Here is a 23,096-nt window from a genome sequence, read left to right as displayed (position 1 = left end):
AACTTTCTAGGTCCTCGCAGATAAAGTTGTTTCTAAATGTTTTCTTTGACTACCAGTATACCACAAATTTTACTGCTCCTCCCTTTAAAATCAGATGACAAACAAAACTATATAAATTTCATGAACACGTCTCAAATAGAATGATTAAAAGGAATTGGCTTTATCTTTTTACCTCCGCTCGAAGTTCAAGACAATATTTGTCTTGATCCTCACCAATGGAAATGTATGAAACCAATCAATGAAGTTAAATTTTTGTTAATATTTGGTAAATTTGATTTAGACTGCTTATCAACGACCGTATACAACTGGATGAAGTTAACCAAAGTTAAATCACTTCAGCTAACTCACATTTTATAGATAAAACAGTTACAAGTTTTTTTATGGGAAACTCAACCACATAATCGCTACTGCAACAATGAAAGATTGTGCGTGCTCAACTCAACAACAATGTGGGTGACTCATTCCCGCGTCACGCTCACCTCACCAAGTAATGGCTGAAAAGCTGCTGTTTCTTGAAAGTTTCAAACTTTACTCAAAGATTCGCCTCATCAATGTAAACTTTATTTTAGTTCATTATTAATTCCACTTAAAATCTCTATGATTAAATTCCCTCATTGTAGATAGATTTGTCTTACGGTGTCAGCATTGCGACAATGCGCTCCTACCGCGCGCTACGACTTCCTTGAAACCATGTATCGATACAGTAGCTCCTTAGTCGGCGCATGGATTTTTTGCCCAGTATCTCCAAAAAATATAAATTATTGTTATGTGGCGTCATAATTTCGAAGTTTGAAGACATCGAAAGAATATGAAATGACTGCTTGTTTGTATGATATGAATTGAATGCGTAAGGATTGTGTTACACTAGAAAAGGAACATTTGCTACTTCTTTGGTAAATCATTGATCAAACGCCTACATGATTCCAATGAATACAATTGAACGGTCCATTAATAGATAACTGTCACAAAAGCGTAACTACTTGAATAATTAGGAAGAAAAGTAAAAGATTCAGACTTCAACTTCAGCAATATGCTCTGGATGAGGCATATTCATAAAGCACGATCACCGGCAGATTCGTTGATCATATTGATGAAGGGAATCAGTAAGTAATGTTGTGTTTTTCCTATAATATTTCTCACAGGATGTCAATATTCAGCCAGCGTTCAATGAAGTTCAATTTGTTCAATGACCGACCGTTATTGGGTGTTTTCCCAATTGATTGACTATTTGGTCGCCTAACGTCTCTTATTGCTCATTATTGACGCAGAAGCGATTGCTATTGTTCAATTAACAACAGGGATTAAAGATATCTATTTATTTCATCCTCCTACAAAAATGGCTTTTGTAATCTGATAACTTTGAGAAGTTGTTTGTCCCGAAGAACGTATCAGCGTTGCCAGATGGTATATTTCTATACCAGATTTCACAAATCTGGTATTTTCAGAGGGTGTCTGGTATGAATATTTTAGATCTGGTATATTTGCCTAAATCTGGTATTTTTCTGGTATTTTCTGACTTTCTGGCAAATTTACCGCATTAGGTTCCACCTCTGAAGTTTGAACTTCCTCCAGCGTAGGCGTGGATTATATAGATTACCTTCAGAGCTGCGCGACTAGAGCTTTCCCACCATATTTGGAACCGCAAGTTTACCGCTTGATGAAATAACCCCAATCTAATTTTTAACATTTAACAAAAGTGCTTAGTGCAATTAAGCACGAGAATGATGATCCTTGATTGATTACAGATCAGTGATGATATGGCCTAGGACGAGTGAGGTTGTCGAACCGACAACCTCACTCTGCAACGCAAGCTCCACCATTTTTGTTTGGTGGTTTTGAATTCTAGAGTGCCACTTATCGGAGTGTCACTAGGATTCTGGGGTGCCATTCAATATTTCACTGATCTTGAAAATCATCATCCATTCATGGAACTGGCTGCCTACTGCATCACTTGTCTACTTTGACCTGTCTCCAATGCATTCGTGGAGAGAGTGTTTTCACTAGTCACCTATGTGAAAAACAAGCTACGAAATAAAATTTCAACTAAGGTACTGGAGTACCTTATTCGGACCAAAAGCTATCTGCTAAGCCGCAACAAGTGATAAAACCCGAAATGTTAGATTAATGCAATATGCAAGCATGCACGAAAATAAGCAAAATGAAGATGACCTGTTTCCGTGGCTTGCTCATGTTGAGCGAAGGGGAAGAAGTGCCTCACTGCGATAAAAAAAAGGAAAAAGTGTCAATGTAATCAAACACGGGAAAAGTGTCAAAATGTTCCAAACAGAATGAAAAAATATAACGTGTTCAATTTGGCTAATTATCGTCAAGCCAGATGAATGCACAGTACAGAAGATAATTTTTTTCTATTTCTTACCAAAGTTTCTGTTGAATAGTTTTATTAAATTTGAAGCTATTAGTCTGTTTTTGAACAATAGAATTTCTGGTATATTTCTGGTATTTTGAGCTAGGCAATCTGGTATTCTCGGCAAGAAAAAACCTGGCAACGCTGGAACGTATAACTTGTCTGAAACCTGTCAAAACAATGGCACGGTCATCTGTTATTTATTCATGCCATAGATGTTGCATCACGTTCCGAGTGTTTTTTCTTGCTCAGTTTTATTTTCCGCCATTTAGCTTAGTTAGCTACCAGCCGCTGCCGTGTGTGGGAGCCCTGATACACATCGACAGTTCATGTTCGAAAGCTTGAAACTTCTAAATTAATATGAGGGAATATTACAATTAACTTTCTAGAATTTTCATTAGTTTATCTTCGTATATGCAACATTTCCTTCTCTTGTTCTAAATGCACTAATGCAGACTCTGCAGTCTGCAATAGTGCGATACTGCGATTGTCCTCTGCCTGTCTGCCAACCAGGCCCAACCTGATCCTGAACCTGGTAAATTGGTATCAAACCGTTATTCAAACAGACTGAAACAGTTAAACTGAAGTCTGAAGGACAGAAGGAGGACATTTTTGACTTTCCGTACGTCCGTTACTCCGTTGTAAGCCTGTGACAGCGGCCATGGTAGAATTCCAGGATGTAGACAGCAGTGATGCTGACAAGTCACTTATTTTAGTCACAAAGTCAAAAGTGTCATTTACACATGACAACTAAATAAGTCTCAATAAATGAATAATTAACGACAGCTGAAGCTGTTTGACAGCTGTCAACTGTTGACTGTTGTTATGCCTACTTTTACCTAGGGCCTAGGGGGCCTACCTAGTCGTAGTGGCAAAGCAGAGAGTTTTTTAGACTCTCCCTCAACTCTCAAGTTCATTTTTGAGTCCTATAACTATAAGTAGACCAATAAAGTATCCTGGATACCAGCATTATCATACATAAGAAATTGGTTTAAATCTTGAGTAAATGAGGAAATTAAAAATGAACTGATTCTAACAAAGCTCTGGTTTGCCACTATGCCTACAGCCTAGTAGTAGACTAGTAGTGGCTAGTGGGCCGTTGCCTGTTGGCTGTTACCACGTTGCGCCTAGCATTATTATATTGTACAGTTGGGTTTTTTCTTACAGTATAAATTATACTTAGCAATTTAGCATAGGCCATGGGTTGGCAACTTGGCATTGGAGGTTGGATTAGGTCTGGCTGTGGCTGTCTGGGGCTCCAGGCTCAGGGCTCTGCCGCTCTGCAGGGCTGGAAAAGTCCTATTTTTGTCTGAAATATTGTGGCTCTAATATCATATAATTTCAATAGGTATGAAATCTCACGTCTCGAATGTCATAAATTTTTGATTGCTTGAAAAATAGCAGTTTGCACTTTACAAACATGTCATTTCATAAAATTTTCAACTTCTGCAATCTGCATTGCTTTACCGTTCCCACCTAAATATCCGGCAGAAAAAACGTAAACATCGTAATGTAAACAAAACAACTATACGTTTTGTTGAAGATCGCGGATAGTTGCAGTCATGTCAAAGCGGTCAGACTGCATTAACAGTTTAACACGTATTCAACTTAGAGTAAAAACAAATTTTATTGTTGCCGTTTGACTGTTTTAGGGTAAAATGAGAGATTTGGGGTAAGAGGTGCATGGACTTTGTAAATAAATTCGCACCTTGTAAGTGGCTTTTCATGGCCAAGATATCAAATTCACAGCTCGGTGAAATATAATCACGGCTCGAAGAAATGGAATCACGGCTGGCAAATCCATAAAACCACGGCTCAAAAAATTCAGTCGCAGCTTGCTAAGTAGTTATATTCCATGCCTGCCACTCTGGGGCCTGGGCCCTGCTTGTGTTTCAGTTTCATGACTTGAGTGATGAGTCACCAGTCTCTTGAGTCTTGACTCTTTTCCATAATCTATTGCCCCTAACCTCTCTATATTTCTTTATATATGGTATATATAAAGTTTGAATTTGATTTCTGTATCAAAATTCAGTAAGTATTCATATTGTAGCTAATTATCTTAGAAATACTTAGCAACATACCTGAACTCTGAACAGTGAAGTGTGAAGTTGTGAACTGTGAACACACTGTCTAGTGTCTCCTTTAAAAAATCATGGAGATTAAATGTATTTTCATATTTAAATAGTCTGAAATCATTTTCAACAGTTTTTGATTGTTGTTTGTTGATACAGAATATTGCAATTATTATAAAAAAAATAACATAAAAACATTAGCTTTTTAGAAAAAAAAATATTTTTTGGAAATTGATTTTTTACAAAAAAATATATGTTCCCATTTAATGATTTTGATCAATTTCATTTGGTGCATATCACCTTCTGGCTGTCTGACTCACAAGTCTTACATAGGCCTACTATGTATTTTTTTTACTAACTGGCAAGTGGCATCTGAGGTTATGTCAGGAATCAAGATGGCCAAATTCCTTTTCTTCCAAAAATTACTTGAAATATTTATGAAACCTGGTAAGAGTTAATAAGAAATTTTAGAAAATAAGAATGGTTTATTGTTAATATTTCTTAAATAATGGAGCTTGGTTATCCTGGCAGACTGGCATAATTCAGATTCTTCAAAAGATAGTTTTCAGCATAACTTTCATGACAAAGGACAGCCTGGCTAAAATTTTCAATTGGGTTATCATGAGGTTGGGTGCAAGGTTTACTTGCAGAGTTAGTTGTTACAAGCTTCACTTTAGCAACTACAAATACTTATAACAGGCCAACAGCCCTGAACAGCACCTATGCATATTTATATTAACCATCAAAATTTTCCACTTTGTACTCTGTTATAAACTTTTAGAAAAGTTATGCAGTAGGCACTGGTGTCTGGCAGCACTGCTGCCACTGCATAGTGCATGGTGCACAATGCATAGTGCATGGTGCACAATGCATAGTGCATGGTGCAATTTAGAAAAAAAAATTCAAACTGGACCTTCCCTAGCTCTCTCAAATGACACTTTTTAATTAAGCAAGTGACCCAAGCAGATTGATATTGGTAATACCCTATACCGTATGTCCCTTGTCAACTACCATTCTAATAATGAAGAGATGCCGCACTCTTGAGAGCATTCTTTGCAATACTGGAGGTATCATATTCTTCAGGATTGTGTCAGTTGTGTGCTCTGCTAGAGCCACTTGAGCTTGGCTACTCAACACTCAGAGAGTGCCATACTAGCCAAAGAAGGGGCTGCCACACCGAGTTCTGAAGGCTTGCCTCCATTCTACCCTTTGTTCTACTTTAAATACTGAAGAAATTAAAATTTTTTTTGTCTTAAAAACTATTGAAATACTTGCATTTGACCTATCTTTGTCATCAAGACCACACAAGTTGTCACATTACCTATGATCAGTATTTTGCTTCCTTATGATTGAAAATTTTACCATGTAAAAATTTAAATTAAACTTTCAATAACATTAATAGATCATTAGTAATTTTTTTTTTCATTGCTTAAAAATAACAAAGTGTAATACCTAGTACTTTTAATCAGACATATCTTTTTATCAAAGTGGAATGATTTAAGGTATGATGTGTGTGTCTTTGACTACAGTGTAGTTTAGTGGCATTTCGTCAAATATGAGTTCAAAAACAGTGAATTGATGTTTTGACATTTGATTTTGGATATTTTGTCATTTCTTGAGTGCTAATTAACTGTTGACTTTTTTATCATTTAATGATTATAATGCATTTTTCCATTTAAATTCATCTCCTGCACTAATAAGTTTAATTAATTATTGTTTTCTTCTAGCATCCTGGACTTAATTTATGCCACTGTAATTCAACTAATGCAAGCACTGTATTGGCATTTATAACATTCCTCTTCAAAATAACTTGTTAGATCATCTTTTTGTGTGCAGGGAAAGCCCCTCTGCAAGCAAGAAAAAGATGTACATGCTGGGAGTCTTGGTAGTTATTGTATGTGTGGTAGCTGTTTCTGTTGGACTGACGTATGGTGAGTAGTAGTATGAATGTTATATTTGTTTATTTATTTTGAGTTTATATGTGTTTATTTCATTTGTTTTTATTTAGATGTAAATTTATTATATTGGTGATCCAAGAAATTTGTCAAGTCTGTTTAGTGCTAAAAAATATTCAACTTTTTTTAATTGCAATTAATAGTTTGTCATTTTAGAAAATTTATTTTACATGTTCATTCATAATCAGTTTCTTAAGCCTTGTAATTTTTCAAAGAAAAAATTTCTGTAGGCATATTTTGCAAGTTTTGGTATGTAGGTATCTTATATGTATTTAAGGTATATTTGATCAACTGGCTTCTCTTATATTATATCATATATTGTCCTCATTAGGACAATATGGTATATGTGTCCTTATGAGGATGCTGTGATGTTAAAAACCTATTTGGCTTTTGGTATATTTTGTGTAGGTATATTTATTCACATTTATATATGATACCTATTCATTTCCAGATTTCTTTTGAGCCCCTAAAAATTCCTTAAAATTTCTCGAGTAAAATGTAATCTGACCAAATGGTTTTTGCTGATTGAAGTTCTCACCAAAACAGGTTCAAATGCAGATGATGCAAGTGCTCCCATCTTTTACCAGAGTAATAAAGGATCCCCCATAGAAGTAAGTTGAAATTTTAATTTGAAATTTTTAAATCATCTTTAATTTAGTGTTTAAATGGTCAGAAGTAAGTACCGTTTTAGCACATTTTCTCATTCATGGAAAAAAGCCGCTATTGTGCTCGTCATGTCCGTCTATCCATCCATGACTTCACGGACGGACGGACAAGAAAATGCACTCTCTATCACTCAGTGCAGTGAGTACTGATCTATTTTTTTCTTTTTCCAAATTTGTGCAGTGTTGAGGCACAAGAATCATTTGAACATTTAAAATAAAATGTACATCATTTTGCCATGAGCACAAATAAAGTGTGAGAATAATTGTTTTTAATACCTACCATAAAACTGAGTAAAATATTTTTCAGAAGTCTCTGCAGTACAAAGCTACAGCATTCGACCAGTTTGAAGCTGGGAGTAACTTTGGTCCCGGGGGCCGTGGCTGGGGCACCATAGGGGCCTCTGACAGCGTGCTTGGCGAGTACAGCAAAGCAGCTGTCAGCGCTGATGGAGTGCCATGTGCTGAAGTGGCAAGGTGTGTTTTTTGCCATTTAAAAAATGAAATGAGGCATTCAGTTGCCCAGTCAATTAAATTCATTTAAATTTAAAAACCTTAAAAGAAAAAATCACCATTTTCTGCCTTGCATGTTTTTTCCCAAGAATCCTACTTTTTAGCGCATTTTCTCATTTATGGAAAAAAGGCACTATTGTGCTCGCCATTTCCGTCCATCTGTCTGTCCTTCCGCCCATCCGTGACCACGTTTTCGTCAACGAGAAAATGATCTCTGTCACTCACTGCAGTGAGTACTGAGTTATATTTTTTACTTCTATTTATTTTTACTTATCTCTGTATCGAATTTGATGGATTTGTAACTTTGTCAAAAATGTTTCAGGGACATTCTCCTCAAGAACAGCACTGCTGCAGATGCAGCTATCGCAGGTATGTTTTGCTTAGGAGTGATCAACACGCAGTCTATGGGCTTGGGTGGCGGCTTCCTAGCCACATATTATGACCGAGCTTCACGCACGGCATACACTCTGGATGCCAGGGAGGTTGCACCCTACAGAGCTTCCCAAGACATGTTTCACGGCAGCAGTAAACTTAGCCAAAAAGGTGAGATTTTTCACAAAATTTTTCCGTGCATTTCTTTCATTTAAGAAAAAATAATGTTTATGCTTGAGGTGAATGGGATACCGAGAGATTTTTGTTTTATACCTTGAGTTGATTTTTTTGAAACCTTATACTAATTATTATTCTTACTGGAAACAATTCTGTATTCAAGCAGCAAACGATGATTGAATTTTTGTAATCAACCATCTTTTATATTAATTTGCCTATAAAAGTCTCCAATTTTAAATTACATTCTTGGCAGCAAAAAAGTTTCACTCTCTCTTCCATGATTCATCACTTTAAATATATATGCTGTTTAGGTATATATGTGATCAGAGGTGGGCAGTAGCGTGCTACATGTCGCGGCCCCTACTAGCGACCGCTACATTTTCAGTAGCGGTAGCGGCGCTACATTTTAAGCAATGTAGCGGTAGCGCCTGCTACATTTAGAGCATGTAGCGGTAGCGGTAGCGGCCGCTACATTTCAAAGTAGCGCTGCCCAGCTCTGTATGTGATATACAGCACTCATATGTGGCAGGTGGCTTGGCCGTAGCAGTGCCGGGAGAGGTGCGCGGCTACAAGGCTTTGTATGACCGCTTCGGGGGCGGCCTCCCCTGGGCCGACCTTGTGGCCCCCGCCATCCGCATCTGTGAGGAGGGCTACCGCGTCAACTGGCACCTCGCGAGGGCCCTTCATAAGAACCAGGACGCTATCAAGAAGGAGCCTAGCATGAGGTGAGGCTTATGTGAGGAGAGGCTGATGTGTGGAGAGGCTGATGTGTGGAGAGGCTGCCATGAGGTGAGGCTGATGTGTGGAGAGGCTGCCATGAGGTGAGGCTGATGTGAGGGAGACTGCCATGAACTAAGGCTTCCTGAATGAGGCTGGTATGTATTAATTTAATTCTTCATGCTATCAAATTGTAATTTGGGTCAGCATTATTAATAATTGTTCTTCCGATGGGCATATGACATGAATATCCACCAAAATGTTATCATTTTAGAAATTTTCAGTTATTTCCATTTTCTTGTGTTGGATTTGCTCTGTTACTCTGATGATTCTTCCGAGCACATCTCATTTTTTGTATCAAATTGAACATTTTTACGTTTGTGCTACCTACACGTTTATTTTACCAATGAATTATGTATAATATCTTCGTCCACATGCTTAATTAAATCAATCAATTATTTAATTATGCTGCAGATAACCAGAAATCACAATACGTTCTTTATATCACATTATACACAAGTTTTTCTATGTCAGTGCCACACAAAAATTTTGTATCAGTTATAGGTATATATTTAATGTTTTCGTTCACATGCTTCATTACATACGTAAATCAATTACTTATGGTAGGTAATTAATTAATTATGCTGCAGTGTTTTCTTGGACCCCACAACTGGAAACGTCCTGAAGGAAGGCGACCTACTGAGACGACCTGACCTGGCGGCCACCCTGCGGGTCATACAAAGAGATCCTGACGCTCTGTACACTGGCGTCCTTAGGGACGATGTCCTTAAGGACCTGCATGACCACGGCTCCATTATTGACGAGAAGGATTTGCTCGACTACCAGTGAGTCGTCTGAGCTCAGAACTAGTATACCTACTCATCTTATTAGTTTTTATAACGTGAACGTTTTATTTTCCCTGATTTGCATAGTCGCGACTACATCATAATTGGTGCTTAATTCCTGTTCCGTCTTGCTGAGTACACAAAAAATCTTCTATTTATGTATAGTTTTCATATATGATTTCAGTTTTGCACAATATTTTGAACTGTTTTTATGTAAAGGGTTTTTTCACTAACCACCTGTTGTCTGTGCACTCTACCGAAAGTCTCTTTCCAAATATTTAACTCCCATCCGAAAAAACTCTCACTGCATTCTTCATCAATGTTGAGTTCATCACGTAACAATAACGGCGCTTGATATTTGCAACCTTTTTCTACCCGAGTTCTTTTTGAATGTTTGTGCTCTGTATTTTTGGGAATATTTTGTATTATGTGCGTACCTGCACCTACAGAGCGAAATGGCGCGACCCCGTGAACGCGGGTCTATCCAATGGCGGCTACACCCTCTACTCCATGCCGGTTCCAGGCTCCGGTCACATCTTAGCCTTCATCCTGAATATTTTGGACGATTTTAATCTCAACTCCGAAAGCATTAAAAGCCCTAAATCTTTAGTTACTCATCAGCGCATCGTTGAGGCCTTCAAGTACGCTTATGCCAAGAGGACAGAGCTCGGAGATTCGGATTTTACTAATATTAAAAAGGTTCGTTTCTGGGATGAACCTTACAAGCAAACCAGATTTTTTTAGAACCAGTTCATTTTTTATTTCCTCATCTACTGAATATTCTAATCAACTTCTTATGTATTATAATGCTGGAATCCAAGATACTTACCAGTCTTCTTATCAGAATCAGAACTGAGCTTGATGAAGGGCAAATAAAAATGTTCTTCTCTGCCACTATTTGATGAACTTATAATCTTGTAGCTCATATGAATCTACGTGCTGTGTTTTATTTTGAATTACATTGAAGGAAGTTTGTTTACTGGGGATTCAGTTGGTAAACATTTATTTTCCTTGCTCATCGAAGTCAACATACAATTCTACTTGCTATACACAATGAAAATTTTTGATGCTGCTGCTGCCGCCAATTAGAATTACATATGCAGGAACTACAATAAAATGCTAGTAAAAGAACTTCTTAATCAGCAGTCCACATCTAATGCCTGCTGATATAAAAGATTCATATATAATATAACATAATGGAATATTTACAGTTACTGGAGCAGCTGTCGTCTGAGTCGTACGCAGCACAAGTGCGTGCCGTGCTGACCACGAGCAGCACGTCGCACGACCCCCACGACTACGGCGCCGTGGCAGCGCCCCCTCCCGGCGACCACGGCACCTCACACTTCTCCCTCCTCGCCCCCAACGGCGACGCCGTGGCTGTCACCAGCACCATCAATGTCTAGTGAGGGCCCAGGATGTCTAGTGAGGGCCCAGGATGTCTAGTGGGGGCGCAGGATGTCTAGTGAGGGCCCAGGATGTCTAGTGAGGGCGCAGGATGTCTAGTGAGGGCGCAGGATGTCTAGTGAGGGCCCAGGATGTCTAGTGAGGGCGCAGGATGTCTAGTGAGGGCGCAGGATGTCTAGTGAGGGCGCAGGATACAGGTAACAATAGCACCTTGTCTGGTATTTCAAGTTAACTGGGACGTACAATAGAGTACCCTACTATTTTAGCTATTAACATCACCAATGACTCTAATGATTATTAATATATCAATGATAAAATGAGGTTTAAAATACAGCTAAGTGAGTTCCACTATATAACTTATGTTTTGAACCAAAATGTAATCACTCTATTTTGTTAATTAGTGAAGGATATGTAAACTTCAGTTGGAATTGAGCTGGAAACTGCATTGTTCGTTTCACATGGTAGTTTTATTGAGCCGAAGCATGGATTTTGTTGCTGGTCTTCAATAAAATTAAATTGGTTCAGTTTCAGATAATTTACTAAAGAATATGACAAAGTATAGTGCATTGAATATTTGTAGAATATTTCCAATTGTAGTGTTATGAATAATGTTGTGCTCACAATGAATTTACTAAATAATTTGAACAATTACAGTTTTGGTGCGGGATTCCGCGGTCAACGCACCGGCATCATATTCAACGACGAGATGGACGACTTCTCGTCGCCCAATATCACAAACTATTTCGGCATTCCCCCCTCCACGGCTAATTTCATAAGACCTGGTCTGTATATTTCCTTACACCTCTATTAGCCTTGCCTTACACCTCTATTATCCATACACCTCTATTATCATTACACCTCTATAATGAGTATTATCATTACACCTCTATGATGAGTATTATCCTTACACCTCTATTATCATTACACCTCTATTAACCTTAGCTTCCGAAATTAAATTTATATTGTTGTTGTCTTTCTGGTGCTAAAGAACATGATTCCATCTCAGTCTCACGTGCTCACCATTTGAATATTTGCTTCATTATACTAATTTTACCATTTTAAAACTGGATTAACTTTCATAATATCATAAAATAGTATATGATCGTTCATATAATGAATTTACTTTCATAATATTTAATTCTTGCTCGGTGCAGGCAAGCGGCCGCTGTCGTCCATGGCGCCCACTGTGATCGTGGACGCTAGGGGCGACGTGCGTCTGGTGCTGGGGGCGGCGGGCGGCTCGAAGATCCCATCAGGCATCGCCAACGTCGTCATGCACAACCTGTGGTTCGGCAGCAACATCAAGCAGGCCATTGATGCACGCAGGTTCCATCACCAGCTCTACCCCATGGCACTCATGTATGAGCATGGCTTCAATCAGGTGTGTGGCACTCATGTATGAGCATGGCACTCATGTATGAGCATGGCTTCAATCAGGTGCGTGGCACTCATGTATGAGCATGGCTTCAATCAGGTGCGTGGCACTCATGTATGAGCATGGCTTCAATCAGGTGTGTGGCACTCATGTATGAGCATGGCTTCAATCAGGTGTGTGGCACTCATGTATGAGCATGGCTTCAATCAGGTGTGTGGCACTCATGTATGAGCATGGCTTCAATCAGGTGTGTGGCACTCATGTATGAGCATGGCTTCAATCAGGTGTGTGGCACTCATGTATGAGCATGGCTTCAATCAGGTGTGTGGCACTCATGTATGAGCATGGCTTCAATCAGGTGTGTGGCACTCATGTATGAGCATGGCTTCAATCAGGTGTGTGGCACTCATGTATGAGCATGGCTTCAATCAGGTGTGTGGCACTCATGTATGAGCATGGCTTCAATCAGGTGTGTGGCACTCATGTATGAGCATGGCTTCAATCAGGTGTGTGGCACTCATGTATGAGCATGGCTTCAATCAGGTGTGTGGCACTCATGTATGAGCATGGCTTCAATCAGGTGTGTGGCACTCATGTATGAGCATGGCTTCAATCAGGTGTGTGGCACTCATGTATGAGCATGGCTTCAATCAGGTGTGTGGCACTCATGTATGAGCATGGCTTCAATCAGGTGTGTGGCACTCATGTATGAGCATGGCTTCAATCAGGTGTGTGGCACTCATGTATGAGCATGGCTTCAATCAGGTGTGTGGCACTCATGTATGAGCATGGCTTCAATCAGGTGTGTGGCACTCATGTATGAGCATGGCTTCAATCAGGTGTGTGGCACTCATGTATGAGCATGGCTTCAATCAGGTGTGTGGCACTCATGTATGAGCATGGCTTCAATCAGGTGTGTGGCACTCATGTATGAGCATGGCTTCAATCAGGTGTGTGGCANTGTTGTTGTCTACAGACGCTGATGCAGCAGCTGTCAGCTGACGCTGTTAACGCTGCTGTTGTCTACAGACGCTGATGCAGCAGCTGTCAGCTCTGGGTCACGAGCTGCAGGAGTTCAGCGTGGGAGGGTCGGTGGTGTGCGCTGTGTCGGTGGAGGGGCGCGCGTTATACGCTAACTCAGACTTCAGGAAGGCGGGGCAGGTCGCGGGATATTGACGGCGGCGCCGGGACCCTTCCTCTCACCTGCACCCAGTGGCTGCTCATAGCCATGACGAGCAGCGAGAGCCATACGACTGTCGTAAAGATCCATACGACTGTCGTAATGATCCTTACGAATGTCGTAGAAATTCCTACTATGGTTGTGAAGATCAATACGACTGTCGGAAAGATCCGTACGGTTGTAGTAATGATCCTCACGCATGCTGTAAATATCCCTCCGACGGTCATGATGAAGATCGCTACGGTTGTCGTAAAGTTCATTACAACGGTCGGAAAGATCCTTACGAGTGTCGTAGAAATTCCTACTACGGTCGTGAAGATCCCTACCACGGTTCTTTGTGCGATGACAATGTTTGAAAAGGAAGTTTGTTTTTCCGTAAAGATCCTTAGAGGATTAAATTATTCTTGACGGATACTCAATCCTTCGATTAAGGTTAAGGAAGCTTCAAGGATTAAGGTTCCTCAATCCTTCAATTAAGAATTAAAGTAATATCGTTATTCTTGTGTCGAGGCGACTGTTTGGAATGATCTCAACTTCAAATGGTTTTAAACATCAAACCAAACTCGCATAATATTGGCCAATGGTTCGTAACTTTCCACTTTCATTAACGTTCTCATGACTGTCCTTGCCTCATTTCAACTCTGGAACAACATTCCAACTTTCCCTCTCGGCTACCGGTATTCATCTTAACAATTCATATTACGACTACTCTTCATGTTACGTGAAATGTTCCTATCCAAATGTCCTGATAGTAAAATTATAACAGTTGATAAAGCACCTAAAATCGGATGATAGAAAATTATACTAAATATTTATAAAGAGCAACTTGGTACGAAGAAGAATTTATGTTCTTATGTTAGTGAAAAAGTTCCAAGAACCTGGAAAATCTCTCAATGGCAGCTCCGTTCTTTACGAAAGAATTAACTCTTTTTACACTGCACTTAGTACGAGTTTTTGATTTATTTGTTTTAGTTTATTAAGTTACTTATCAATTAAGATGACTTCGATTTACTTTAATTAAAAATTGACCAGAAATTTATTGAAAAAATTTTTCATGGGAAGGATATTTACTTTTCAAATTCTGAAAAAAATGTGAAAGTGTTTGAAATTAGACGGGTAACTACCACTTGTTCTGTTGTTGGAATCCTTTGTAGCATTCCACTTAGTAATAGTTTTTGACTCGCTGAATGATAATTTATAAGTACAATCCAGTTAAACATTGCGATGACGTCACAATTGAGCTACTACTTTTTTCGATGAATGTGCAATTTATTGTTATATTGTGGACTTGTTATGAATGCATTTAAATAATCCTTAATTGTACTTGTTACGATAATGTTTTGTTTGTTGTGTTATGTTTTCTGTTTTAATATTTTAATTAAATTGTATTCGCCTCAGGAACAGCCCATCCTAATTGACTTTCAATTGAATTGTTCTATAACTTGCTGCTAAATGTTATTAGTTAACATGATCTGCGCATGATTAACTCAATTAAATTAGAGGTCGTGTAATAGACTTTGACTCAGTGTTTTATTGAAGATAAAATTCCTTGAATTAATCTTTAGTAACTCTTAATAAGACCTCGCTGTCTGATACTGTATTATTATCGTATATTTTAATGCGTAAGGAACTGGCGCTCATTTATGTCGTCTGTACTGTTACACCCGTCAATATTGAGTGTATGAATGATATTCTGTTGTTAATTATTTGATAATATCGGTGGAGATGACCGTGTGAATTAATTTTTTTTATTTTACAGTCCGTATTATTAGTGAATTAATCGTTAATAATACGGGCTGCATTGCTTCGTATCACATTTCATTGTTATTGGTTAGCGATGTGATAAAATTTGTAAGAAACTCAATTTCACTTTCGTTCAATTTATCTATTTCTCGTGACCTTGGCTGTGTAAAACAATAAGGTTCCACGTCATTAACTTGTTATAGGAATTCATGTTGAATAATGAAATTAAGGACAAAATAAAATTTTTATAATATAAGCTTGTTTGAAAATTGAAATTTAGTAGGGATTGGTAAAAAAAATGTATTGTTTACCGTAGGTATGAGGTAGATGTCGCGCCACGACTAGTACATCCAACAAAATTAAATATGTGTGTACAGAAGTATAGTTTTTCAGTGCCTCAGATGTGCAGGTTTAGTTGCGCTAGCTGCGTTTCATAATATTATATTTTATTCATTATATATTAATTATTTGTATTTTTGCAGATAAATGTCCCTCAAATTCCCCAAATGCAGCTTTTTAGAAGCATTTTATTCTCTGCCGTTGATTTCTGTTGATGTTCTTTTCCAAACTGTTGAACTTTATCTCCTTTAATCATTTACAGAAATTTTTGTATGTAAGGTAAATTTTATTTTTAAAATCATCTACTTATCCCTATATGCTGTTTGAATGTTTTTCTACTTATTTTATTTTTTTATTCACATTCTTTGGAGGCAATGCAACTTTGCGACTATAACTGACTCCGCACTGTTGAGTCTCTTGAAACTTTTTTAAGTACACTTAGCGTCCGATTTCTCGTCCGTGATTGGTGGGTCTCGCTTGAAAAGCCGTCAGTGATTGGCTGACGTTGATAGGAACTCTTAATTATTTCTTAAGTTACTATTTACGATAGTACGGCCCTAGTACATTAATATCACAATCGTCTTCCCATTGCGTCGTACATTCCTTTTACGCATTCTATTCTTCAAATCAACGTATAGCCAATTTTTGTAACACTGGCTTCTGATATTTTCATAAACATTCTTCTGTGGATTTGAATAACATCCGTAAACGTTCATATTCGCTATAAGTATTTTTTTTTAATCCCAATATCCCAATACTGGCACGCATCTGTGTGACGCATGCATTCTTCCGCGCTCGTACAGAAGAACGATATTCAATATCAAGATTACGCAATGTAAATGCCGCTTTAAACTCAATAGAAATTAAAACGCCAAAAAATATATAACTTTTTCTTTGAGAACCATTAGGAGACAAGCTCCATCATCAGTCGAAAGGTTCAGAATAAAACTATGTAAACATCCCATGTTCAAATTTCTCGAAATATCGGCTTCTATCGGCAGTAGTATCTTCTACACTTAAAATTATTTTTTAGTGTAATGTTTCTTACGCGCTTCTAAATAACGCCTTTTGCGTAAAATTGTTCTATAACCATCAGTTACAAATCATAGTGCAGATCTTTTCAAACCATTCCAACGTGGAGTAATTTAACACGTTGCAAAAAGCATGTTACTCCTTTGTGTTTAATATAGTTATACGATAACCTTTTTCTGTAAACTTGTCATTACCGTCGGAAAATACATCAGTTATCCTCAGAGGCTGATTTTTGCTCCAGTTTCGGAACCACTGCACGAAGAGATAATAGGATTAGGTTCTTATAAATATCTCGATAATTCATATACGTATGAATCATATATGTAGGTGTGTTCAACTTACCTATATGTTACCTTTTTGCTATGTCTACTAAGAATCAAGTTTGTAATGTATTGTTTTGTGTACTAAAACTCAAGATTGTTATCTATTGTTTATTTGTATGCGTTTGATATTGCGGACTGGTGATAGTAATGCGTTTTCATCATACGCCTGTCGAGCGAGTGCAAATTTCAAAAACAATAACTCTCGAAATTTTTCTACTTGTCACCCAATTCGAAATTTTACAGTAACCATATTACCACTTCCACCATAGTTTGCAGCATCAAGATAGCTAGCAAAATATAGATTCTGAAAATTCTTCCAGCACTTCCTGTTGATTATTTACGTCTTTTTTCATTCATCCCAACTTTACTCCCAAAAATCTAATGAATTTTCCTCGAGGCATAGGTAATTTTCCCCAATTTAGGGAAAGTTATTCTTATAAGCACTTCATCGTAAGGAAAACTATCCGCTGTCCAGCACTCAAGTGAATGAAATGTATGGCCCCGAAAACCAACTGTAAAACCATATGAAAATTGCGAGGTATTATTTTTAATCCATAACTCTCAAGCATTAAGGTGCGAATGGTTTGCGGCAATGCATGGCAATTACGATACCAATAATGATTATTCAATCATACTACCTATTATAAATTTGTCGTATTATATTGTCATAACTATATTAAAATTTGGATTATAATTCAATTTTTAAGTCCTTTAAAGTATTGGGTGGTTCGCTCAGTGCCTTTCTGACACGATTACAAGTTAAGATTGTGGATGAGGAACACAAAATACGGTGGATAAAACCATCAAAAGTTCCCGCGTACGTTGAGTGTGGCGAAAAAAAACGGGTTTTCTGAACTACTACCATGCGTGCGTACCTAAATATGTAGGTTGAATAGCATTAGAATAAATAAATTATTGTTTTACTCATCACCGAATGATGTTATAATGATAGTACTTATTATAATCACTGATGATAGTACTTATTAATAATCATATTATTTTTTTCACTCATAGCTCATGTCTAGCTGTGCATTGATGGTTCCTGAACCATGAGCTCTGCATTGATAGTTTCTACAGCAATGGTTTGTTTTTGTTCGGCGATTTTCGCGCAAGTAAGTTTTGACAAATAAATAAAACTGTACCGCACATTTCGTTCTTTTTAGCGCATTTTCTCATCTATGGAAAAAATGCTCTAATGTGCTCGTCATGTCCGTCCGTCTGTCCGTAACTTCACGTTTTCGTCGACGAGAAAATGCGCTCTCTGTCACTCACTGCAGTGAGTACTGAGTTACATTTTTTATTTATTGTGTCTTAATCACACAATTTCTTTGTTGTCATGTGCTGTCTAATTTTTTTAATTGGCACGATCTATTGTCATTGCACGTTATAACAATTGTTATGAGAATATCTTTATCTCTTAAGATTACTGCTCTTCCTTAATTTTAGTCTTGTTACAGGTTTGAATGCGTTTGTTTAAAGTACTTCTGCGCACATCATATACTTCAAGCGAATAAAATTATAAAAAATTCATCGTTTAGTTTTATTTTCTGAACAAAAATAATTAAATTCCTGTTGCTTAGTCCTACAACAGACAAACTTTAAAATTATGTATTTAATTAATAAATCTAATACACGCATTTATATTCAATGTGCGCGTATTAATTAATTAAATAATTAATACACGCACAATAATTGTGACAGTGTATAAAGTTAAATGCGATAGTCGACGTCAATGCGACGTCGGGAAACGTCATTTGTAATGCATTGCCAAAATAAAATTTTAATATCACTCGTTTGATTGCATCGCAAATACAATAGAGATTTAAAAGCAATGAAAATTCCATAAAAGTTCATCAAATTATGATGGAAGACGTTTTGTTTTCCAGCTCCACCGTCAGCTCGAAAATTCTGGAATGCAGATATGATTACTTGTTAGTCCAGTCGAAATAGTACTGTATATATACAGAATTTTCAACATATTCAAGACACAATATATTGAATTTGTCGTCATTTTTTGTGAAAAAATATAATTAGTTTTATAAAGGAAGTACTGTATATATACAGCATTTTCAACATATTCAAGACACAATATATTGAATTTGTCGTCATTTTTTGTGAAAAAATATAATTAGTTTTATAAATGAACCTAAATTGAGTCAGGGGGGATTAAGAATATTTTAAGGGGGCTTGTGCTCCCCAAAAATAGGCCTAATGACGCGTTTTTACTCAAAAGTTCTTTGTAGTTTGCTATTCCGGCTGTCCAATAACTGGAACAATTGTAGGGTCAAAATGTCTTAAAAATTCATCAAAAAAGAGGTTAATGGAATCAAGCGAAGCGTCTCGCTCATGGCCCCATGAGGGCGCTAAAATCTATAAAAAATGACGCAGGTTAATCCCATGGTGCTAGGCTTAAAAATTTATTTTCCAGAATCGACATTTCTTTACAGTGGAAAGATCAAGCCTCACCAGAACTGACCTCTCAATCCTGCACAATTGTTTATCCTCACACGCGCGCGTGGGCGAGTCACGTGAATTTCCAGCCTTTGAAATTCCAGAATACAAATAAAGCATTTAAAAAAATTTAGACCAGCCGTCTTTGATTATTTCAGGTTCCTGAAGGTTGGCTGTAACAAAGGCGGAACACTGTGAATACATTGGGTTTGACTTTGGCTCACTTCATTTTTTCGTAAGCGTGGTAGAATTTCGGCAGTATGTACAATGTATCTGGTAAGTTTTTTTATTTCAACAAAATTTCATATTTTGTACAGTATGTACAATTTATATGGTGATTCCATTTCTTCAAAAGTATGCCAGAAATATAGACAGTATTTTTACAAGGTTAGCCAGAGCATGCGATCCATTAGTGTTCCGGCCTTTGGTTTTGACCGTGGGTAGAAAAAATGCTTCCTCTTTTGTTCAATATCCCGAAGTTTTTAGGCTTCTTATCCGACTAGTACATGGAACAAATTAACAGCTCACTAAAGCAAAGACAAACATTTTCGAGAAAATGAACAAAGAAACATTTCGTCGTTTCTTTGTTCAAAGAGAAAGTGGATGCCACCTGACATGCCCGGAGATGTGACCGACAGCTTGCTTGGGTAAGTGGTAATCAGGCGGGCATCGGCTTAATTATTCATTAACAGATCGCACATCAAAATACGGTAATTAACAATAAGGAAAAAGCCAGATAAAAATAAAATATGAATTTGGTTGTTCATGTCGCAGAAAAATGATTTGCAAGAAAATGTCAAAAAAAAATCACAATATTTTTAGATATCCAGACTCGGTCGCACGCATGCTTCTTCTGCGTAGTTCGTTTTAGGTTTGCTGGACTAAGTAAATAGTAAAGAATTTAACAATAAAGAAGGCATCAAATAAATTCACCACATCTTTATCGAAAATATTTTTAATTTAAAAATCTTGAATTCATCAAGCGTTTAAGTTGCTCTTAAATTATTAGTTACTCATACTAGTACAAGTCTAGTACAATCATTGTAACGATCATAAATGAATATTATTATTTATAACGTATATAATATATTATACTTCAATAAAAACTCACTATAAAATTATATATAAATTAAATATTCACTGACTAGCAAGCTAAACCCACAACTTCGACCGCCGCTGAGGTTACCTCTGCAGGCTGTAGGGCGGATGAACTAAATCAGTGGTTCCCAGAGTGGGCGATACCGCCCCCCTGGGGGCGGTGAAGAAGAAGGGGGCGGTAGGAGGGTGGCAGTCCGAAGTCGAAGTCAGAAGTTTGAACGTTTATTTGCCGATTTCTACACAACACGTGCACCTGCACGGCTCCCAGCGATGGGTTTTTCAACCCAGAACTGTGTTTTTTTTTATCCTCTCCTGGGTTTCCGTCTGCGACAAATTTACGGCCGGTCTCGCGGCCGGTCTCACGGCCAATCTTCAAATTTAATGATCAAGCAATATCTCTCAAACTAATGAACGCAGCTTGGTGAAACTTGGTACACGTATTCATTAGGACCTTACGATGATGTTTAGCTCTGACAATGTTTTGAATTTCGCCTTCATTCATGAGTTATATCACTTATATGGCAATACGGGCTGAAATTGCAGTGATGAAGGAAATTCTTCCAAACTGCTGAACAGATTTGAACGAATTTTTGAATATACATTTATAAATATCAAACGATTACTTTTAGCTCATGAAAATTTTTTCAATTTGGCCTTCGTTCCCTAGTCATACGACCAGCATTTCTGAGGCCGGTTTTTAAATTTTCACTGGCCAAGAGATACGTATAGCCGGATAACTCGCAAACGAAAGCAAAATAAAAAAAATTGTCACGAGCTAAACATCACCGTTGCTGAAGTTAGGCATTCATATACAACGTTTCGATCAAATCTGTTCAGTAGTTTAAGAGAAATATCTTGATCATTGCGAGTATAAGCACGTACGTGTTGTTGTTTAAATCACGAATGACGGTGAAATGGAAAAAAATTGCAAACGTAGGAAAATAAACAAAATTTTCATTAGCTAAAAATCACCGTTCGGTAGTTAGGAATGAATATTCAAAATTTCGCTCAAATCTGTTCAATAGTATGGAAGATATTCTTTGATCACTGCGAATTTCGGCCCGTATCGCCATATGAAGGTGAAATAAAAGTGAAATTTAACAGTTTTTCACGAGCTAAACATCACCGTTAGGTCCTAATTAATACGCGTACCAAACTTCATCAAGCTGCGTTCATTAGTTTGGGAGATATTCTTTGATCATTGAATTCGGAGATTGGCCGTGAAACTGGCTGCGTGACCGGCCACGAGACTGGCCGTAAATTTGTCCGAGACGTCCTGGGTTTCTGGTGCTTTAACAGTTAAAACTGCTAAAAATATATTGCTTTACTAAATTGGGTTTTATTTGTGAAATACACATTTGTGTTTAACCTTTCTCTTTTCATTTTGCAGCGTACTAAATGTCAAAAAAGAGGTGCTTGTTTCCATGTGTCTGTAGTGTGGGCCTAGGAATTATTCGGGGAGCCAAGGGGGCGCCAGCCTGCAAAAGTTTTGGAACCACTAAACTAAATGATTAATGAAGAATTTCAGTAACAATCCATACTAAGATAATTTATCAATGTTTATGGGTTTTCAGGGTTTCTTGTGTTAAATAATCAATATATTGTGACGTACAAACTTGATGATAACGTTAGTCAAAGTTATCACTTATCGCTGTTAAATTTATTGTTATTGTGTAGAAAGGTTGGAAGGCAGCAAACCACGGCTGGTCACACTCGAACCTTTAGTGTTATATGTGGCCTCATATTGTGCATAATTTAACGTAGAATTTTAGAATATAAGTGTTTAAATTGGTTGTGTTTAAAGTATGATCACAGGCAAATATATATGAATAAATACCACATATATAAACTTCGGAAATATGTATGGTTTCATATGGAGCTGCCTCATGCACAGGTTTTTAACTAAAAATTTTCAGAAGAGCATCTAGCCACTAAACGAATATTGAAACTATTCGCTTCATTTACGTATTCTTTCTACCAAACGTAATAAGAGGAAAATTTACCCACCGTATGAAACTTACTTATTTTATATAACTCGTACACCTTCTTCTGAAGGCCTAAAAACCCTCCCCCCTCCCTATTTTCCCTCCCCCAATTTGGGTATAAAAAGGCCCGCAAACAATCATAAAGTTTAGTCTGCTTCAGCGTGAACACTGGTCGCATCTCTCAGCTGCTCTGATATCGTTTCGTTAATCGGATACTGTCTATTTATTTGCTAGTTCATTCGTGCCGTTTTATAATTACAAAAAGTGATATAAAGAAAAATCAACAAGCTAAGCCACCAAAATCAGGTAAGTTTTTTTTCTAATTTAGAGTTCGCATCATTCCAACATAAATATATTTTTAAATGCGATCATTAGTACATATTAGAACAATTGCACTTTTCAGAATTTCTATGAATCATTCCCAAATTTTAAATAGGTTCTAGCCTTCACTCGTAGCCAACATTAACACTCATTTTTCATTCACA

At 37.5% G+C, this 23,096-nt stretch overlaps 1 protein-coding gene across 3 annotated transcripts; it reads left to right on the top strand.

The window, feature by feature from the left end:
- Positions 1-6,279: 6,279 nt before the first annotated feature.
- Positions 6,280-15,272, top strand: LOC108677861 (scoloptoxin SSD14). 3 transcript variants are annotated; one of them, XM_018166161.1, is made up of 11 exons: positions 6,280-6,368; positions 6,939-7,003; positions 7,365-7,531; positions 7,890-8,110; positions 8,646-8,841; positions 9,484-9,678; positions 10,128-10,377; positions 10,890-11,083; positions 11,740-11,867; positions 12,240-12,466; positions 13,490-15,272. In XM_018166161.1, the coding sequence occupies exons 1-11, from the start codon at positions 6,302-6,304 to the stop codon at positions 13,634-13,636; spliced, it is 1,857 nt and encodes a 618-aa protein (XP_018021650.1). In that variant the 5' UTR covers positions 6,280-6,301; the 3' UTR covers positions 13,637-15,272. The 3 variants fall into 3 exon arrangements, with proteins under 3 accessions (XP_018021650.1, XP_018021651.1, XP_018021652.1); XM_018166162.2 differs by having other exon boundaries at positions 13,437-13,548; XM_018166163.2 differs by lacking the exon at positions 13,490-15,272 and adding an exon at positions 12,597-13,104.
- Positions 15,273-23,096: the final 7,824 nt, after the last annotated feature.

The sequence above is a fragment of the Hyalella azteca genome, unplaced genomic scaffold (genome assembly GCF_000764305.2).
Source record: "Hyalella azteca isolate HAZT.00-mixed unplaced genomic scaffold, Hazt_2.0.2 contig3745, whole genome shotgun sequence".
Classification (NCBI taxonomy): domain Eukaryota; kingdom Metazoa; phylum Arthropoda; class Malacostraca; order Amphipoda; family Hyalellidae; genus Hyalella; species Hyalella azteca.
This window is presented reverse-complemented; position numbering and strand designations above follow the sequence as displayed.